The following is a 21,879-nucleotide window of genomic DNA, read 5'->3' as shown; positions in this document are numbered from 1 at the left end:
ATTAGCAGTTTCTCACATCACACAGTTGACAAAAAATCCCAGATACACTTACCAAACTTCAGACTTGGAACCCTATCATAATAACTTATTAGGAATTAAAAACTTTGGACTTACTGTATAGTGAGCTAGAGACCTGGCATAAGGAGAGGGCCATTTGCCCGTCTTTAATTTGTGTGTGTGTGTGCGAGTGGTTCATTTAAAAAGCAATCTACCTCCACTGTGCAGCTCTCTTTTCCTCTTTTTTTGTACTTCCTGGAAAGTTTCAGACTGGGCAATAATCAGTTTCATGTGGATTATGTCTGTAGGTTTATAATCTGAATATGGAATTGTGAATAAATATGGATTTTTTAAAACAGCTTTCAACACCTGTCAAGTCCTCTTATCATTGTGCACCTCTAGAGTGCAGCATTGTTTATGTTCCCAGTGATTATTGGGACTCAGGTTTACTCATACTGCACTGTAGCACTGTGGGGGGACTCATAAGGAAACTGGGGGAAATTCCATGCATTGTTCCTCTTTCCACCCTGCCCACACTAAAGCATTGTTTATCAGGCCTCTACTTGTTTGATTTCACTCAAAGGTATTCAAAGTCAGAAATATATTAAACACTAATAGACACTGAAAGTACAATAATTACTGTAAAAGCTGTATAATTAAGAGAACACATTACACTTAGGTAATGCTTATAATTACAGTCATGCAGTGATCCCTAAATAGTTCAGTGGTCAAGTATGATTCATAAAAGTGATTGCAGAGGCTCTTTACCATCAATCTATTTACTGCTCAGGCACATGCGGAGGATGTGATGGTCACTGGTAGTGGTTTTATGTGCCAATAGTTTTTGTCGCGTTGGTGTGGTATGCTGTTGTACTTCCCTAAGAAATGCTGCTTCCTCTCAGGCCATTGTTCTTGGGCAATCAATGAAATGACATCAGTGTGTGTATATGTGTGGGAGAGGGAGCGACAGACGGAAATAAATGGGAGGAGAGAGGAGGCGGTGGGAGGTAGCCTTTTTATTCTACCACTGCACCAGAAGTTAAATCCACTTACTCCCCGTTTATAATGATATCAGTCAGTGTATATGTTTTATCTTGGCAGGAATACAAGGGCTGTATTACCAGTCTGGATCCAGTCTAGAAACTTGTGACAAACACCTGTATGAGAAGAGGAATTCAGCGTGCGCAGTCTTTACGGTACTGGCCGCTTGTTGATCCCGCCCTCTCTTTGATAGAAAACTCGGTGATGTCGCTTCGTCTTTAACGAGCTTGACCCAGAACCCAGGGAAGGAGGGGAAAAGAGGGGAGAAAACACAAAAAAAACGGAATAGTCTGGAAGGGGTCGGGACAGACTTTCCACGAGCAGGTGAGCCAATTCATAAATGTTATCAGGTGGTTGAAATAGCTGGGGTCGCAGTTTTATTTCCACAAGATAGTGGGTGCACTGCAGCGTTGGCAAGGAGTGGTCACATCATGGACAGATCAGCAACACGACTCTTCTAGGCTAATGTTAGCTAACGATGCTAACGTTAAAAGTTAATACGGTTCCCGCGATCCCGTTTCATACCGTGCACACTGTTATACTTGATTAAAAAGAGTCATTGATACCAACAGGTAAAACAGAGGATACCGTCGAAATTAGCTTTCAATGCCGCTTAGCTGAACACACGCTAACTCCAGCTCTTTCGGCTAATCTGTGTTTGCTATGCTAACGCTAGCCTGGTTGTTGGCACCGCTCTCCGTTGGCTATGTGGGTTATTGTGATGCTAACGTAGCAAGACAGCCAAACCAGGTCATACGGGTGCTGAGCGAGCATTCTTGCCAACTGGGATGATTTGATGTCCAACATTGTCATTTATCTGGGCAGTAGCGTTAGCACAAGCAACGAGTAAGTCAATCCTCAAATACGCGAGTCTTTGTTCGTGAGAGTCATTTTATACCCACGACTTATTATTGTTAGCTAATGCTGCCAGCTCTGTGCGTCGGTCCTGCCCTAGATTGCTATATTACGTTAGCAAATCAATCCATGACAGTGTGTGTGGGGTTTTGTTAGATGAGGGGAATGCTAACTGTTAGCGGGTCCAGATGGTTCACTGAAAGGTCTACAAGGAAGGAGAGGTTTTGGAGTTCTGTAGGGAATACAAACTGACACGGCAACGTGACGGTCAGGCGGGTTTACAACCCTGAAGTAGACCGGATTTGGTTCTCCAGACGTACACATTTACCATGGTCAGACCATGTCTCGTTTTAAGCGTCTTTCTGTCGGAAGCAGTTTTATCAGTTTAAGCAGATAAGTAGATTTCATCACCTCAACGGTTATTGTTGCTAAGGAGCCCCGGAGAGAAGAGTGTAGTTAAAGGTAATTGGAAACCTCGCCGCTTGTTTGACAAGAAATGTTATACGTTGAGTCTGTTTTGTGTATTTGAGTCTTTTTAAAGGGTGGTGGTCCTCCAGTTGTAGTCTGTCACACAGGCTGGGATTTTAAGTGTGTCTGCTTGTAAACCTGTTGTGTCGGTCCTGTGTGAACTTGTTTTGGTAGGAAAACGCCTGGGTGGGGATAACTGTCGCCTTGAGTGTGAACAAGTAAACTAGCTTTTCCTTGTAAACATTGCTTGCATGCAGGACACATATTGCAGTGGAGGTAAGTGCCTTCCCTGTGGGCTTTAGGGCTATCCTGGTTTATGTTTGTACAGTATTTGTATGGGTATCACTGGACTGTAGCTGTGCTGCAGGTGCCACCACTAATAACACCATGTGTGACCATGAACACCCATGTATCAGCCTTTCCTGACTACTTGTCTCCAAGTCATTGTTTGATTGTTGATGCATGCTCTCAACGCCGGCTACAATTGTGTCTGCTCTCTTGAGGTGTGCAGGTTAATCCACAGAGGACCTAACCTGTGTGTGTGTGTGTGTGTGTGTGTGTGTGTGTGTGTCTACGTATGTGCGTGCATGTTAACGTCATGTGTGTATGTGTTAGGCGGTAAGTGGATTAGTGGCCTAAAGCTTCAATCCCATTACAAGCCACGCTCAGCTTAAACCAGCCCTGGTGGCTTCACACCGATGTATCAGTGAACTCCAGTCAAGATGCGTGAACAGATGTGCATTTTGACAGTGAATGTGTTGTTTCAGTGGGAGTTCTTGCTGCTGATGGCAGGTGTGCACGCTTATTGCATTAACCAGAGTTTTACTAAGTCGACAGAGGCTGTATTGTTGGTTACATGTGCGTACAATCACAGATGTCTTCTGACAGGGTTGAGTGAGTCATGCTGACTGATGGCTGCAGATTCAAATGGAGATATGTGACTCGTGGTGTGTCAGGGCTCGATCAGATGTTTGAGGAGTATGTCTATGTTGCTGACCTCAAGGCACTGTGCTTGACATTTTGACCGTCTGTTGCTGCCATTCTTAGTTTCGTAGCAATTTCTATTCTTTTGCTTTAAATGTGTTGTGCTGCTTTTCTTTTTTCATTTCTTGGAGGGGTTTACCTAGACATATCTTTTGTCATCTTAGGAAAAAAACAAGGGAAGCAACTAAGAATTCATTTTCGTTTACTGTGCAGATTATATTCTTGATTAAATGTTAGAAAATAGGGACAAATCACAATTTCCCAGGACCCAAGGTGGTGTCTTGCCTAAAGATAATCAGCTTACTATCATAGAAGAGTAAGAAAAATATAATATTCACATTTGAACCAGTGAATTTTTATTATTATTATTAAAAATATGAATGTGATGATTCAGCCATGCAAGTTCACAAATTGCCTCTGAAAGTTCATGAAAGCAGAACTGAAAACATTAGATGGAGAACCATATTAGCAAAATGGGAAGTGGTTTGTGGTCGTATGATCAACATATTGACCATGGGGGATTTTCACTGCACAAACAACTGATGGTTGGAGGAAGCCAACCATCAGGAGGTGATTTATTAAAGTGTACATCATATAGGCTCTCATGGTTTTGTGTACACGCAGTTCTGTTGAGGAAAATGGTTTTTGGTGAGCTTCAGTAGCCGGCACGTCCCTTTACTCATCTCTGATGTCGAATCCATAACATCCTGTTTCTCAGGAAGTGGTTAAGAGGGGAAAGGGGGAGGGGAGTGGCAATGGGACCGCACTGATTGTTTTCATTGTTCAACGAAACTCACCGCTGACTTTCAAGGCCAAAACTAACAGCTGTGAAAGGGGGAGGCGGGTGGAGGACAGAAGCCATGAGTGTGTAAAGAGTGACATGAACTGTGACACATACAAACATAGATGCACTCAAATGTGTCCAATAATATCCTCCTTGCTCTCCAACTCTTTTCACACTTGCGTTCTTGCTCTCAGTTGCACAAACTTCTTATTGTTCCACCAACCTCCCGCACTGACAGCTGCAAATTCCCTGCTCTGGCTGCGGTTAAAACACACACACACACACACACACACACACACACACACACACACACACACACACACACACTCCCAAGTAGACTTGCCAAGAAATATCAACCACAGTGTCTAATTATTATTGTATGAATGACAGTTGCGCTCGTTAGTGAAATAAGATAGCATGTAGCATGTTAATGATAGTTATTTCCTGCATCTGAGATAAGATGATGAGCGAGACAGTGTTTATATGTGGCTTAAAATTATGAAAAGATGCCAGATGAGAAGAGATTTGGTTAAATAGTTTGCGTTTCTCTGTGTTTGGGTAATTGAGACTGGTAAACTTGCCTTGAAATGCTGCAATAGTACGGTAAACACAGATCTCTCAGCCAGATTATCAGCCAGTGTCCTGCTAAGGTCACTTTACAGTGGGTGAGTGGGTGGGCTGCTGTGCTGAATTGGCAGGAGACAATGCTAGGAATGCAAGATTAGCTTTTATCTTGTATTCAGCACTCCTTTCTGTATCTCTACCCCCCCTCTTGTGCTTTAGTTTACCCTCTCACTCCCCTGAAAGACGGCTCATCTTTTTCTTTTTTTATTTGTTTGCAGCTCCTACTCTGTTTGTCTCTGTCTGTCTGTAGTCGATAATATCAGCCCTGTCCTGGCTGTGACCATATATAGGCATGTGTAGTACAGGACAGCAGTGTGTGATTTGCTCAGGTGGGAGGTTATAGCTCTGGGGCGCGACAGCCACTAAGCAAAAGATAGTGTGTGTGTGAGTGTGTGTGACATCATGTCTTCCTGTCAGTCAGCCTTATCCCACATGCAAATCCTGGTTTTGGTTCAGACAAATTCCTTTGTCTTGTGAAATAGACTTCAGCCACTCCTTGTTTTCTCATCAGGCCATCCCACTTTCCTCCCCCTTTTCCCACACTGGTCACACCCCAAGCAGGGATTTAAAAAAATAAGCAAAGTCATATATGCGTGTGTGTGTTAGTCATTCATTTGACAGACATACAGGAACAGATGCAGCCTCTGCAGGCTTCATTTTACCAGCTAAAGGGTGTCGTAATAGTCTATAACTGTCCATATCACATAACTGTTTATCAAACAGTGATAACATCATGTCTGTCTTACTTTTTTTTGTTTGCACAATCTAATGCAGGTGAAACTGTGAGTCATTCGTCACCATCTCTCCACTCTCCTTACACCTATGCTTTTTATTAACACCCTACCTGCCATTCACACAAACACCTGCTGCCTGAAATATAAATCTTGTTTGTTCCCGAAATTTCATGCAAACTCACACAGGTTCTAAGGAGAGTGTGTCTGTGCATGTTGGCTAGACAGAGGGAGACATTGAGAAACTGAAATTTGGTCGGCCCTCCTCTACCTTGTCCAACCGGTCATGCAGGTGTTCGTGTGGCAATGCCTGGGTTTATTCACCTTTTCAAGCCAGGGCTGATGGGGATACGGGCTACTGCAGCAGAGGGTGTATCAACAGATAAGAGGATCTGAGTCTCCACTTGTTTGGCTCTGATATAACAATGTCTTTCTCTCAGAGCACAGCCAAGATAACAGAGGGACGTGGGGGGAGGGATGAAAGGCAGTTAAGTTGAGAGAACACGAATAAGCGAACTGACAGAGTTGGGCCAGAGGTAGATGAGGACTGATTTAGAGAAGAAAGGCTTGAAGGAAAAAATGAAAGAGAGGCAAATAACTGGAGAAGAAAAGGATGAGTTGATAACAGAACATATGGTTCTTGAAGGATGTTACTATCTCTAAAACCCTCTTTCTCTTTATGCTGACGATTGAAGTTCTCTGACCCAGAAAGAGCTGCAGGTTGTTCAACTTCCCACAGCTAGCTGCCGTCCACAGGCCAAATATTGAGTAAATACAGGGTGTGTCTAAAGGCTGGAGCTACTGTATGTCTCCGTCTCTTGCTGTGTTTTCCTGCTCACAGAGCAAACACAACCCTGTTGACACACTTGTACGGTATTCTCACTATGTTGCTGTTTTTCAAACACAGGTGCCTTCACTAAAACATTTCTCCCTCTTTTCTCCTTATTCTTCTCTTCCACCTCTCTGTCTTTCTCTCTCTGCAGTCCATTCCTCCCTGTTTCTTGACTTGGTGGTTCGGTGACCTTCTACCCATGAGCAACTAGAGCTCAGCCTCTGACCTTGGCGTGATCTCTCACCTCTACTACCAAACCACGCCCACAGGTGAAGGTGTGTATTTCTGATTTTCTCTGAACTGAGCTTTGAGAGTGTGTCTCTGATGTTGTGTATGTGTTCTGCTTAAACTGCTTCTCTTCATGTGAAACGCGCTTGTCCTATTTGTTTTTTGTTTACTGAAATGATGCTGCTGATGCACTGATGAAATAGTCACAAAAAAATCCTAAGCCTAAATTTATGGCTGCACCGGTTCTTTGGGATTTAAAATTGGTGGTTTAATTTTCCATTCCTGATGTACCTGTATGGAAAATCAACCTAAACATTTTCCCCGTGATTTTATAAACCGTAGCCAAAATTATAGATCCATGAAATAAAAACCCCACATTCCTCTAAAATATGGGAATAGAAATGCTGTTTCCTTTTTTAAAAACGAAGTTTGCTGGTAGCTTTCTGGCAATACATCAATGCTGTTTTGCAAAGTCTACACACTGCAGAGGAGTTATCCAATATTCTGTCGTTTGTATTTAAGAGTATTTTCGGGTGTGGTGTCGGAGAGGGTGCTTTAAGTGGTAATACGTTCATTGATCCGCATGCAGGGAATGGTGATATTCTCCACATTATCCTGATCAATATGTTGTAATATTTATGATCAATGCAATAACCAGGGTCTTAAAGAATCGGACTGTACCCTCCTCTTGCGGTGTTTGTCTCATATTTTGTTGACTGTTGGACCTGAAATTTAGCATGGTCTCATGTGAATTATGCTTTGAATGGCACTAATTGGGTTGTTTATTATTCTGCTATATTTTTCACATAGCGTCACCATGGAAGGATTCACTGTCGCACTTAAAGTTAGCAGTGATGCGTTTCACACAGTCCTTGAGATACAGGCTTCATCAGTGCTGACGTGGTCAGGTATTGCTAAAGGCAGTACAAGAAATTTGAGCAGATCAGCCGCCTTTGAAGTCTCTTTGTGGGGAGAAACTTGAATGAATGAATCATTACGCAGTGAAAGGCTTTCAAAGGAATTGACGTGGTACACAAGAACCCAGTGTAATTGGGGGATTTTTAAAGTCTGAGTTTCAACCAGAAACTTGTCTTTACAGTGGTGACTGCTTGTACATTCATTATTGAAATCAAAAGAATAGATCCACTGTTGAGCAATCCCTACAGTGCTGATGGTTTTCCAAGAAGGCATCTTAGCCTGCGTCACCAAACAAGATCTGTCAGCAGATTAATCAGATAGGGTGAAATAACCCTTCTATGTAATATCAGCCCAGAAAATCCTGCATCCACTGGATCTTTCTATACTTTGTATGGAGAGGTGTGTCTGTGTTTTGTTAGGCACCCCCCTCCCTGTGCTGCGGTGTGTTTGAGGCAACATGGATGTGTGTAACGCCGCCCTCTTTCCCCTTGGGGCCGTGTAGTGTGTATGGAGCAGTGTGAGAGCGCAGCGGCTCTGCTGGAGTCGGTCAGGGAGCAGGAGGTGCAGTTTGAACAGCTGACCCGGGCGCTGGAGGAGGAGAGGAGGAGAGTGGGCCTCCCTGCCACCAGCCCCTCGGCCCTGGGTCGCCCCCTCCCTCACACACAGGTAACGCTCCCCAACAAACCACAACATCCCCATCCCGAGTCTCTCATGGTTACAGCCCCCATCTTGCACTCCATGGATCAACATTTCCTCCATCCAACCCTCAAAGTTTTCTCCCTCTGACATCCATCCATCTATTATTCATTCCTTCTCCGCCTCCTCTCCACCAGCGCTCGGCGAGTTTGTGTCTGTGTATGTTTTTGTGCGTCGTCATTAAATGTCTTTCTTCATAGACTCTATCTTGTAAGTCCATCTGTCTTTCAGCCCTCATCTGCAAGTACATCGGTTCATGCCTGCACATACCTCCACTACTTTTAACATGCCTGAGATGGTCATCATCACACACTTGCAGCATGCCTTCAGTGTCACTCACCGGATACACTCCGACATGCAGACATATACACCTTTCGTCGGCCCCTGCTGTGGAATCTCAGTTATTTTCCTCTCTGTTCCAGCATGTCGTGTTTATTGAATGCGGTCATGTGTCATGCATGTGTCCCATAGTCCTGCATCCAGTGTGGTTTCTTGTTCATCATGAAGAATTTTTATTTTCATTTAAACACTTTAATTCATTACTTCTGTTGATCCTGCTATAAACTAAGAATTCTTTTGCATGCAGTTATATTTTGTATGTTGAACATCCACGATATTGCAAGCTCCCTGATGAAATAATGTAATGTTTCTGCTACGTTATACACAATCAGGCTGTGTAAATGTGTCTGCCATCAGATGTTTTAACTTCAGAGCTGCAACTGATTTATTTTATTATCGATTAATGTGATGATTCTTTTCTGTATACATTTTTTTTGTTTATAGAATGTCAGAAAATTATAGAAAATCTACATTACAATTTCCCAGTGCCCAAGTTGACGTCTTAAAATAGTTTGTTCGTCTTTGTTTGTCAAGAGTCCAAAACCCAAGATATTCAAATTAGTACCATAGAGGACTAAATATAAATATTCACATTTGACCAGTCAGAACCAGGTAGTTTTTGGCACTTTTGCTTAAAAAAACGACTTAGATGATTATTCAATTATCAGAATAGTTGCAGATTAACTTTCTGTCACTAGACTAAATGATTAATCGGCACATTACTGTCACTTTAATATCTCTTTGTTGTATTTGACCATTGTGGGCAATGTTGCAAATCATTTTTCTTTTCCTGAGATTGTGCTATGTTGTGGTATACATCCATTTTGAAGTTGAAAATTGACAAAAAGCTTTTGTCTTTCACTCTGCTGTTTTGTTTACAGCTTAGTTATCTGGTTGGATGAGGTCCTAACTGTTGCCTTGACTTGACTATCGGAGAGTGGTAAACTTCGCCTAGCTGCCTGTAGGCTTAGAGGAGCAATTAAAGGAGAGATTTTATCATTTCAGGGTACGACCCTGCCTGGCCTATCAGAGGCTGATATTTGAAGCATATTTGTCAGCACTTGACACAGACTGAGTAGAACAGTTTTATAAAAGGTGTTCCTAAATATTTTCCTTCCTTTCAGGTCTTGCTGACATAGATTAGATTGTACATTTTGTCTCTTTGAATCCTTGGAAGTGACTTATTTGATTAGTGTGTGGAGGATGAAGGCCAAGAAAGCAGGGATCTGTGTTTTTGGCCTTGTGCCAACTGCACATGTTTTTATTTCTAAATAAATCTGCCAGCTGCACAGTCTGAGCATTTCTCCAAAGTCATGACAGAGTTGCTGGTAAATGAGGTGGTATTAAAGGAAGGACCAGCTGTAGGGGAAGTGTGCATTTCTTGGTGTACTTCCCATTGCCTTTTAACAGCCCTGCCTCCTTGTGGACATAAGGCAAAGTGCAGTATGACATACTACTGCAAATTAAGTGGGAGTCAGTGTTTGATAAGGTTCATAACATTGTTTTATCTTGCATTAGTCAATAGTATCACAGAATTGCTGAAACTGATAGTGTTACGCTTTGTGGTTGAACGGTTGCTGGGAAAGATTTCCAAAGTAGCCCAATTATGCAGTTCACATGTGATTCAGCTTGAGTCTATTACTGATAACTGAAGCAGTCATATTGCATAAAAGTGAGTGTTACACAGAGTTATGTAGAAGGTGTCCAAGTCATACAGCGTGACAGCCATTGATTATGTAACAGAATAAAACAGGAGGAAGTTGGGTGTGATGTCCTCCCTCTAGTCTGGCAGTGATTCACAGACCATAAACATGCAGGGACGGTTTGGTCAGCACTGAATGTGCTTGAGCAGCAGTAATATCATCTGGGTGGTTGTAAGCAAGTAGACAGCACTGGCTACTGGGAAGCCTGACTCTAACCTCATTTCCATGTGTTGTTTCAGCAAAGGTGTATCATATTTTACATTTTTCACAATATATATTTCACAGTTGTGTCTTTTTCTTTCGTCACAGAACGGGCGTTTAGGGGATGCAGACATAGAACGACTGAAACTGACTGACGCATACTTAAACGGCACACAGGTATGTGTTTATAGTTTATCATGTAAATGTTATTATTTGTCTTGTATTCATGCTGTAATTGCCAGTGAATTAAGGAAATATAAATGTTTGGTGCGGCTGTGCTACAGTACAGAATGGTGGACCCTGCACACGGCGCTCTTGATGAGAGCTACACACCAGAGGACGACTGCCAGGAAGTGCACTCAGTCTTTTCTGACGAGGGAACCACACGACGGCCAGACAATGGGGTAAAAGATATGGCACATGCACCATGATCTCATCAGACTTTTTAAAAATCCTTGCAAAAGCTTAAAAAAAGCCTAAAAAGCAAGAAGACGGTTACATTTTTCTTCCTTATAATTGTTTTTGTTGAGATTGTTGTGGTTGATAGTGCTATGGAAGCATACATTTAGCTACACATCCAAGGATCTTACACCACTTGATTATCTCTCTCGCTCTCCCCCAGATGAAGAAACCAATCTCGCGCACAGTCCTGCCGTCTGACTCCATGTCCATTGATGGGGGCTTGTCGGTGTCCGGTATGGGCGGCTACAGCGCCACACTGGACCGTCCTTACAGGCAGGCTGTAGCAGGAGACTACCCCACAGCCACAGTGCCCAGAAACTACCACTATGGCCCTGTAGGGGGTTACGATGACTACCGGGGAGGCCCACCATCAGAGGCGTACACCAGCCTGAGCAGGGGCTCACACATGGATGACCGTTACAGGTACAAGACCCCTGCATCCTAACGAGTGACACAAAAGCATAATTCTCTGTTGTGTTTTGTCAACATATTGTGTCACATTTACACGTCTGTTACACACAAACTCTATTTCACAACGTTAATGAATACATGCTCTATCCATGTTTTAACCATTTAAACCAGAAGTTTAGCTGTTAAAATTAAATCCCTGATCGTTAATCCCTTAAAAAAAGACTTGGAGCTACAACTGTAATTCATACACAACACAAACATCTGACTTCATCTAAGCACTGAATATTTGCTTAACAGTTGTTGATATTTCAGTTCCTTCTAAACAGGCTCTCTAAATATTTACTCTAAAGATTAAACAGGCATTGTGGACAAAGTGGTTTAACTTTGATTTCCTTCCTTTTTATATGTTCACTTTATGGAAAAAGTAAATGGAACAACCTGTGGGCTCTAATCATTTAGTATGTCTGAGATTGACAAGAGCAGAATATATGGGTGAGAGGTTTAGAAATCAACACCATAAACATCATTTGATAACATATGGTTACTGTAGACACACATGTCCCCCATTCACACCAAACTCAAGAAGTGTCAGATCCTTTTAACCCTGTTCAGAATCAGGATTATGAAGCCAGATAACACAAGTTGAAATGTTCAGATTGACTTAAGTTATGAATTCATCTCACATCACTGTGGCAGTATGAAAGGGGGATCACTCAGGGTGGTATCTCACTTTAACGACTCTGTTCTGCCATTCGCTTCTTTCCCCAGGCCAGTTGATGGCTACAGGACCCTGGACTCTGGCTACCGGGCCCCAAGCCGCCAGCAGCTTGACCCGTATGCTGCACAGCCCCAGGTGAGCCGAGGAATGAGGGCCCTAGGCTCAGCGATGGAGATGCGGTATGGCCACGGCCACTATGGTATGGAGGATGACCAGCGCAGTGTGGGATATGATGACTATGGCATGGGGCCTCCACCCATGCACCCTGGAGGTTATGGCACCATGCCACGCCTAGGGCCTGGCCCCGGGGGTGTGGACAGACGAAGACTCAGGTAACACTCAAAGGCACTGCTGTGGTGTCATATTACAGTTATTATATTTATGTATGAGGGCAATGCAAGCTATGAAACATCTCTACATTTATCTTTCTGCTACATGCAGGAGCTGTGAGGATACTTTGGATGGTGACATGGGAGGAGTTGACCCTTATGCCTGGGGCGTTCCCATGACGATGGAGAGGGGGAGCATGGCTTCACTGGACAGCACACTGAGGAAGGGTCCTCCCGCTTCATGGAGACAGCCGGAGCTGCCGGAGGTCATCGCCATGTTGAACTACCGTCTGGACCCTGTCAAGACCAACGCCGCCGCCTTCCTCCAGCATCTCACATTCAAAAATGATAAGGTGAATAATGGTCACATAATGCACAACAACAGTATTTACTATAGAATATTTATCTTTCTGTAATGTGGTTATTTGGAAAATGTTGTGTGTGTGTGTCTAGGTTAAGTCAGAGGTGCGTCGCCTGAAGGGCATCCCGTCCTTGGTGTCACTGCTGGACCACCCCAGCAAGGAGGTGCACCACTCGGCCTGCGGAGCTCTAAAGAACATTTCATATGGTCGAGACCAAGATAACAAGATCGCCATCAAGAACTGCGATGGAGTGCCCGCTCTGGTCAGGTTACTGAGAAAAGCCCGTGACCAGGACCTCACTGACACCATCACAGGTATCAACATCATGTGACGCTTGTATGGATCATTTGTGTTGTTTTTTTTTAAAATATATACGTTTTTATAACTTGTATCCCTTTGGTTTGGTCATAACACAATATATTCATGGAACAAAAAAAGAGAAAACCGGAACCAAAAAACACAAATTCAATCCAGCATGGATAAAACAAACTAAAATAAAACTTAATGGCATACAACACAGTTGTTATGGTGTGGCTTTATGCACAAAATTGAAATGTGACACAGAGTATTAACTCTAAGGTTAAATTTGGTTATAATTCTATTATTTTAAAACTGTCTCTTCTTGATAGTAACAGTATTTATTATGTCGTTCAAGGCACCTTGTGGAACCTCTCATCCCACGACTCGGTGAAGATGGAGATTGTGGACCACGCCCTGCACGCCCTAGCAGACGAGGTGGTCGTTCCTCACTCCGGCTGGGAGCGAGGGAGCAACGGAGGAGAGGAGAGCTGCAAACCACGCCATCTGGAGTGGGAGACCGCCTTGACCAACACTGCTGGCTGCCTAAGGTACGCAATGAATCAATGGACGGAAAGCAGAGGAAGTCCAAGGAGGAGAAAGACGAGATTTATTTTGGGAAGAAAACATGCAATTATGTGCTTAACTTTTCCCTCTCTCCAACAGGAATGTGAGTTCAGAACGCAGCGAGGCCAGGCGAAAGCTGAGAGAATGCACAGGATTGGTGGATTCACTCATGTACATTGTCCAATCACAGATCAACCGCAAAGATGTGGATAATAAGGTACCTGTTCATTTAGGATGACAGATTTTAATTTTTGGTTCAATTAAAAATCATATGAAATGAGCCCCTTTCTTCCTCTGCCTCCACCTTTGATTGTGTTGTTCCCTTTCCTTCTCTCCCTGCAGTTGGTGGAGAACTGTGTCTGCCTCCTGAGGAATCTGTCCTATCACGTTCACCGTGAAGTCCCCGGCTGTGAGCGCTACGCAGAGACCACGCCCCTCAACCAGGGGCCGCCCCCCGCTAACAAAGGCGGCTGCTTTGGCTCTCGAAAGGGCAAAGGTCAGTGTCAGACAGCTGTTACAGCTGAGAGTTACACTGTGTCTATGATTGGCTGTTGAAAGATGAGTAGCTGCTGGTGGGTTTGAGCTTGTTGGTGGCGGAAGCACCTGTCGCTGTTTTTCACACTCTACCACTGTTTCCCTCCTTTTCCTCTTCTCTCTCCTCCCGCCTTCCTCCTTCCTCTTACATTTCTCCCACCCCTCCTTCACTTCCTCCTTTCTCTCTGCTGTGTTTAGATGAGTGGTTTTCCAAAGGTAAGATTCTCCTCTTGGTGTTCCTGTGAACATTTGAAACTATTGACCACCTATTGACTCATCGCTCATTTTACTAACGCAGAATAATACTTCACCAGAGTAATAAGAATTTCTAATGTTGAATTCACATCCAGTTCATGAGCATGATCACCTGATGTCACGCAAATGACAATGCATGTTCACAGTGCTTGTTCCACTGGTTGCATGGTCGCCTTTCACATGATAATGTACCAGAGTAGAGGACTGCGTATAACTGACTGCTCATCTCAACCAAATTCGCATAATCTGCTTCTTCTTCTTCAACTCAGTCTTTCATGTTCTCTCTTTCTTTTTTTGTGTTTGTTTTGGTTTCTCGCTGCAGGAAAGAAGGATGGAGATGATGGGAGTGCAGATCAGGTTGACATTCCAAAGAGGACAGCACCTGCCAAAGGTATCAGTCTTGAGGGTAGCACGCTTATATGCTGAAGTACAAATCCCCTCGGGTCCCGTAGAGCACTCTCTGTGCTGCTATCAAGCTCAGTTTGCCACTGCTAAACATAAATGCAACATCTAGTCCTGGACTGAAGACCTTTTTCACCAGATATCTGCATTAAGTTTTGTGTCAGTCTTAGAAATGGCTTGATTCCTTTCTGGGAAACCAGCTGAAAATGTTAATAGATTCTTCAATAATTTGTGCCTGCATTTCACACTCAAAATATGATTTAGGTTCCAAACTCATGACAGGGACTAGGGACACACAGTAATTAGTAGGTTCTTAATGTTTGAAATGAGACCACAAAATGTGTACTAATAGACTAATGCTTCCATTCAATCACAGAGAAACAGTTCAGACTTAGTTAATATTTTCAAAATACCAGGTCTAGTTGATAGAAATAATTTGTGTAATCTGTCTTCAGCGCAAATGCTGAGGTTTGTCAAACTAACACGCCTCTCTTTGTGTCGACTTCAGGCTACGAGCTGTTGTTCCAACCAGAGGTGGTTCGTGTTTACACGTCGCTGCTCAGAGAGAGCAAGAACCCCTCAGTGCTGGAGGCTGCTGCTGGTGCCATCCAGAACCTGTGTGCCGGCCGATGGACTGTTAGTACCATTTCTTAACAGACTGAAACTCTGCTGGAAAAAAATAGTTATATTAGTTATGTTTTCGGGGTGAACTCTTAGTCTTAAACCAAATCTGTATGAGCATTTTGGGTCTGTTAGTCCATGATACTGTCTGTGTTTCTAGACGTTACTAGAATGAAACTGCTATGAATGTAAAATGATGTTCACTTCTCCCTCTCTGTCTGCGTGTTCTTCAGTATGGTCGGTATATCAGGGCCACTGTGCGTCTGGAGAAGGGTCTTCCCATGATGGCAGAGCTGCTGGCTCACAGCAATGACCGTGTGGTTCGGGCAATGTCCGGAGCCTTGAGGAACCTCGCCATTGACAACCGTAACCGCGAACTGCTCGGTAAGGATGTTGGACTATGTGTCCAAATGAGCTGCAAAATACTCTCAAAGAATATAACGCATGCTTTTATTTTGCTGGATTTTGTTTACATTTATTCTAAATACAATATTTGTATTTGTATTACTCCAGATATAGATTTTCTTACCTCACTGTGTTTCTCCTGCAGGTTTGCATGCAGTGCCTCACCTTGTGGCCAACCTGCCTGGAGGCCAGAGTCAGTCTGGGCGTGCTCTTTCAGAGGAGACGGTGGTGTCTGTACTGAGCACGCTCACTGAGGTGCTAGGCAACAGTCTGGAGGCAGCAAAGACCCTACGAGCCTCGCAGGGCATTGAGAGGCTGGTGCTTATCAACAAAGACGGGTAAGTGTTTTCTGGAAAGTGATCGCCTGAGCTGGCTGTTTAAAGACAACTGTGACTGGATATAAAGCAAAAACAAAGACTTTGTTAAATGAACACATCTCCGTGTATCTTACAGCAAGCGCTCAGAACGTGAGGTGCGGGGGGCCGGCCAGGTGCTGCAGCTCGTCTGGGCCCACAAAGAGCTGCGCCGGCCGCTTGAGAAAGACGGCTGGAAGAAGACAGACTTCATGGTCAACCTGAACCCCAACACCAGCAACACCAACGGCCCAAGCACCCGAGCCAACGGCACCTATGAAGACAGCACCACGCCACTGCTAGACAGAGGTCAGTGTGCAGGAAATAATCTGTGGTTAAAAACATTTTGTCAGCGTTTAAACCCAACATTTAGGAAAAACGTTCATAAAATTATGAAAGACTTGTGTATATATGAAGCTGACGTGTTGCGTTTGTTTAACGTGTGACTCTCTTACTTCATCTCAGGGGAGAAGAGGGACATGATTCCACTAAATGACCTTGGCCCTGGTTAGTTCATTTATCATCACTGCTTTTTAGCAAGACAGAAAATGTGTTTTTCAACATGAGATGTATATTTAAATTCTCATTCTTGTTGTCTTTTTGTTTTTGTTTTTTCTCAGAGGCCTACTCTACACTGGACCAGAGGGAGAGGAGACACACTCTGGATGAAACCACAGACACTTTACCGGTACTTTAAATCATTCTCACACACATTCACATGTTGGATTGCTCACTTAACTACACTAACCCTTAATCTCCTGCACCACTATGAATACTTCCTGACCTTTAACCTTCAAAAACTTCACAATTACTGACATTTTTCTTTTTTCACACTCACTCCCTCTTCTCTCTCTCTCTCTTTCTCTGGTTGACTCTCAGCGAGGGGTGTATGGGGGCAGAAAGGGTTCCTTGCCCCTGTTGGACTCCTACGATGGTTAGCCCCCCTCCCCCCTCCCCTCTACCCCCTCTGCATGTAACAGCATGGTATGTCCAACTGACCTCTCGTCCTGCATGGACTCTGAGTTCCTTTGTTTCTTATAACTTCAAACCCTCAGTGAAACCTGGTCTCTGTCTATGATGGTGTACTTAAAGACACCTGGTTGAGGTCTACTGTACTGAATTATATGATGTGATGTGTATATGCTGGTATAGTATGCTGCAAGGTGCTCCTTGTGCGTTGTGGTCCACACAGTCTGTCAGTGTAGAGATGACCCCAGGCTGATGATTCAGATTTAAATCCTCAGAATAATGTTTGTGCAGTAGTGTTGTTGCAATACCAGAACTTTGACTTTGATAACAAAATCATAACTACGACAACAAAGAATTAAAGAAATGTAGTGTCTCATTAAAATTCTTAATAGGTTCTGCTTGTGTTACCAAACTTTCCTTAAACAGCTTTGTAACTTTTGCAAAAGGGGGTTTTTACGCGACGTTCGGCGTGATCTTCGTCCTCTCGAAATAGTTTTGTGTATCTTGGAGCGGCAGCTGCCAGACTGGATTTACACTCGCTTTAGGAATGTAGTGTAGTGTTTGATACTTTTGCCATGCTGAGAAATACTGTTCAGGATCCAAGTACTGAGCTGCAGCTCTATCTGTTGTTGCCTGCTGCCAGTGGTCCAGGATTTGTGGTTCAGTGCACTCTTGTGGTCCTGCAGGGCATTACAACAACATAAGTGCAAGGATAGATGCAGATTTAATGCCTCTGTTGCCTGCTATCGAGTAACTTCATATCAGTTTGAGAATTGGGATTAAACAAGAAAATAAACTTGAAAGAAGAATGATGAGATTTTGGTAAAGTGATAAACACAAATAAATAATTCTGACAACAGGTTAGTTTTACATGGCATCAATTAAATTAGAGTATCTGTATTTATTATCCGTGCGTTCTTCTTTGTAGGTTGTCCTCCATTTTGTACTTTACTTTTTTCTCCTCCTGCATACACTTATTGATGCTGGAAGACATATTTTAATTAAATAGGTCACAGTATAATAGTGTTGAAATTCATGTGTAGCACAGTTTTCATCAGGCAAGAGAATGATGGTAGTGTTTCCTTTAACTGTAGTTACTATCAAATGTGTCATTTACTACACTAAACTGATTTTTTTTCATTTAACTATTTGTTCAAACACTGAATTCAAACTGTGTTTAGTTTAATGTTGTATTGGTATTGAAGTATTATGGAACATCTGGTAGTTGTGACAGCACTACTGTGCAGTGTGCCATACTTATACCACAGAGTGAGTCTTTGTGTTGCCTCCATGTTTAATGTGTAAATGACCCACATTTTATTCTCTTTATATTTTGACTCGGGGGTTTTTAAATCAACGTCTTTTGCTCTGTTCCAGAAAAACTAATAGTGTGCATCACCCAGACTGGGCCGTCCCTGCCCTACCACTGCTACTGAGGAGAGAGGATCCAGATGCACAGACTCTCTCCCTCTCGCCTCCCCCCTCCTCTCTTACTCTCTCTTATCACCACACAGATGGGATCAGAAGATGAGGGTTGGCATCCAAAGAAAGTGGCTGTGTTGCAGGCAAAACATTTCATGCAACACACACACACACACACGTACAGATACATACACACACACCTACTTTTTACAAATTCATTCAATTGTAGCAACATAAATATATTCCATTTTTTTTTTTAAATTATAATTCTTCTGTAAAGGCAATCACCTTTGTTGACAATCATTTACTTCTGGTGTTGTCACCGTGCTTGTTTTTATTTTTTCTTGCTATTGTCAACATTTTGGTAAATTCTGTCATCTACATGTTGCTACCAATACCCGCATCGTAATGATGACTTTATACGTAGACTTCTATGTAGGGTATATACTGTATATAAAAAGAAAATGGGATGACTGCATTAGTTTTGGCTCATTAATTTAAATCGTCCCTTTACCGGGATCGTTGGGAGGTTGAGACGGGCCGACGGCCGCCCTGTAGATTGAGAATGTTGTTTATAGGAGTTATTTTCCTGTCTAGAGTTATTTTCTCTCGGTTGGGATGAGCACAGGTGTAGACAAGAAAGGGCAGGTGTGTGTATATTTGTCATACAGTAAACCTGTGTTGGTCGTGTGTGTGTGGAAAATGAATATGGACCTTGGAGTGAGTGTTTTTGTATGTGTGTGTGCACGGACCAGACCCATAAGACCACATGTTGATAATTTCATCCGTTCATGTTGTCTGTTTTTTATCTTGTGCTCCTTCTTGTGTGACTAAGCTTTATTTTATTTTTTGTTAGTTTTTATGTAACAACTGCCTCTTTTTGTGTTTGATACCTTAATTTCCAACTTTGGTTTTATTTCTTCCCCCAATGAAAAGAAAAAGAGAATTTGAGACGCTGCGTTTTGACTTTTCAGTCTGGATTTAGCCGATCAGACCAGTACAACACATCAGACTTGGTACTGAAATGTGATGCTGGGAACAAACACTACGAAACCACTAAAACATGTTGACGTCCTGCTTTCAGAGACCATTCCTGGCTCTACTGTAATAGGTTCACACTATAGACACAACCTACTCTTTATTCTCTATTTAGAAAGTTCAGGAGGATCTCTTAATTTAATTTAGGAGGCGGATAAAAAGCACATTTTGGTCGATGATCCTTTTTTCTTTTTTTTTTACCCTTTCACTTTGTCTGGTTTGTTTGTATTTTATTCCGGGGTTTATACGTGTGGGAGCGGTGGGTGAGAGCATTATGCAATTCGTTGAACTTTTTATTCCCAGTTTTACCGCTGAGATGTTGTTTTTAAGGCAAAAGAGACCAATCATCTTTGTTTTGTTTTTGTTTTTTTACTCTCCACACAGTATATTTGTAATGTTGCCTATCCATGTAAAATTATGATGTACCATTCATACCTGCCTTGGCTCTGAGAAGTTGCTTTTTTCAGTAAAGTATGTAACTGGTAATACTGTTGTTTTTATAAATAAAGATCTTTTCTTAGACAAGATTTGGCGAAGTGTGATTGATGTGGCTGTGTGTTGAGGTGAGGAAGGACTGCTGTATCATGTAGATAAACATGTCTAATTAAAGAGAGGCAGTCTGTCGGTCTGGGTAATTTCATCCCCTCGCTCTTGTTCAGGCAAATGGCAAACACACAAACCTGACACTATCTCAGATATTCACTCTCCAACATCTGTGTGCTCCATTAGGCTTGTTTTTTTGGATGTTTAATTATCGAGGCTTCTTATCCGTGAAGTCATTTGTGTCAGAAGACTTTTTTCAAACTCACTACAAACACATTAATCTCCCAATTTAAGATGCCAAACTGTGTTCAGGTGTTGTGTTCATGCCTGCATGCAGCCGAGGAACTTTCAAACACGACGTGCACCACAGCACAGTTGAAGACCGTTAACTGTTGACATTCTCAGCTTTGCTGTTGTCTCTGGTTACACACGCTGACAGGGAATAGCTTTTGTATGTGTATGTTTATCAGACTCCAGACGCATCGAAAGAACACACAAGGGTTGTACGGGGACGTGAAAGTGTCTCGGTGTTTCCAGTATGCAAACCATCTGAAATGCATCCCACACAGATTGAGAAGCAGCTGCTGGATCACGAGGGCTTTAAGTGCATGTCAGTGTGAAAGTTTGATATTAGTCAGATTATGATGTGTATGTGTCTGCTTGTGACCCATACAATGTCACACAACTTCACTGAGTACTTTTTTTAAATGTTACTTAAAATGTAAATGTTGATAAAGATGAAGACCATTTCCCAAGAACTGAACACAGCTACTTAATTGTTAGCTTCAGGGCCGTAGCGAATAATGTGGACCCTGAGGGGGATTTCGCAACATGGGGGGAGTTTCTGTTTTACAAATTTAAAACCTGCACACGGCAGGTGTCTTAGAGGTAGATCTAATAGACAAACATACATTTTGCTTTAGGCTGGCAACTAATGATTATCGTCATCAGCAGCTAATCTGCTGATCATTTTCTTGATTAGCTGTTTAGTCTATGAAACGTAAATGTGGCTCTTGTCTGAGGTCAACAGGTTTCACACCTGTATATACACATCTGTATATACACATTACTCTGAAGATTTCACTTTCAAAGAGACAATGATTAATCTTGTTTTCAGAGAATGTTTCTGATTCTGTTTTTCAAATCTGTTTTGAATAAGAAATAAACATGTTGAATAAAAAAAGAAAGATTCCATAAAGAACTAAAGGGATCGGCATCAATATTGTTGCCCTTCAAGTACCTTTTACAAAGGAATATAAACATGGTTATACACAGTTTTTTGGGTTGTTGTTTTTTTTTAGAAAAGTTAAAAAAGTTTTCTGATTTAAATCATGAAATATCTGATCAAAGAATAAGTAAACAAACCACAAACAAACATATTGGTTGGTACTCAGCATATACAAAAGGATAGTTTCAGTCTTTTTTTAGTACAAAATTCACCTTTTTTTGCTTCCCGAGACGATGTTTCATTGCTGAGCTGTGGCAGAGAGATTTGATTTGTCTAACTCAGACGCATGAGGCCTCATTACAGCTTCAACTGAACTTTAAGATGTATTTTTACACAGAAGACTGTGGATTTTGTTTGATCACTTCACGGCTTGTATGGAGAGGAGGAACAATTACAGCGACAAATAGCCCCTGAAATGAACACGTGTGCATGTGAGTATTGTTTTAAAACAGACAACACGTGAAGTGTAAAGTTTATGCATGTTAATAAAAATCCTACAGCTGCACCTGCTATTATAGCCTATAACAACATCTTTGACATGCAGCAGCCACAGGTGTAGTTT

At 42.5% G+C, this 21,879-nt stretch overlaps 1 protein-coding gene across 2 annotated transcripts; it reads left to right on the top strand.

Annotated features, from left to right (window-relative positions):
• Positions 1-1,270: 1,270 nt before the first annotated feature.
• Positions 1,271-20,073, top strand: LOC139290985 (catenin delta-1-like). 2 transcript variants are annotated; one of them, XM_070912843.1, is made up of 21 exons: positions 1,271-1,362; positions 6,468-6,591; positions 7,965-8,128; positions 10,510-10,578; positions 10,686-10,805; positions 11,024-11,286; positions 12,043-12,324; positions 12,434-12,674; positions 12,775-12,997; positions 13,339-13,531; positions 13,647-13,764; positions 13,890-14,043; positions 14,280-14,297; positions 14,659-14,727; positions 15,247-15,374; positions 15,593-15,743; positions 15,910-16,102; positions 16,218-16,426; positions 16,583-16,624; positions 16,738-16,805; positions 18,464-20,073. In XM_070912843.1, the coding sequence occupies exons 3-21, from the start codon at positions 7,970-7,972 to the stop codon at positions 18,470-18,472; spliced, it is 2,709 nt and encodes a 902-aa protein (XP_070768944.1). In that variant the 5' UTR covers positions 1,271-1,362; positions 6,468-6,591; positions 7,965-7,969; the 3' UTR covers positions 18,473-20,073. The 2 variants fall into 2 exon arrangements, with proteins under 2 accessions (XP_070768944.1, XP_070768945.1); XM_070912844.1 differs by lacking the exon at positions 14,280-14,297.
• The last annotated feature ends 1,806 nt before the right edge of the window (positions 20,074-21,879 follow it).

Source organism: Enoplosus armatus, chromosome 10, assembly GCF_043641665.1.
Source record: "Enoplosus armatus isolate fEnoArm2 chromosome 10, fEnoArm2.hap1, whole genome shotgun sequence".
Classification (NCBI taxonomy): Eukaryota; Metazoa; Chordata; class Actinopteri; order Centrarchiformes; family Enoplosidae; genus Enoplosus; species Enoplosus armatus.
This window is presented reverse-complemented; position numbering and strand designations above follow the sequence as displayed.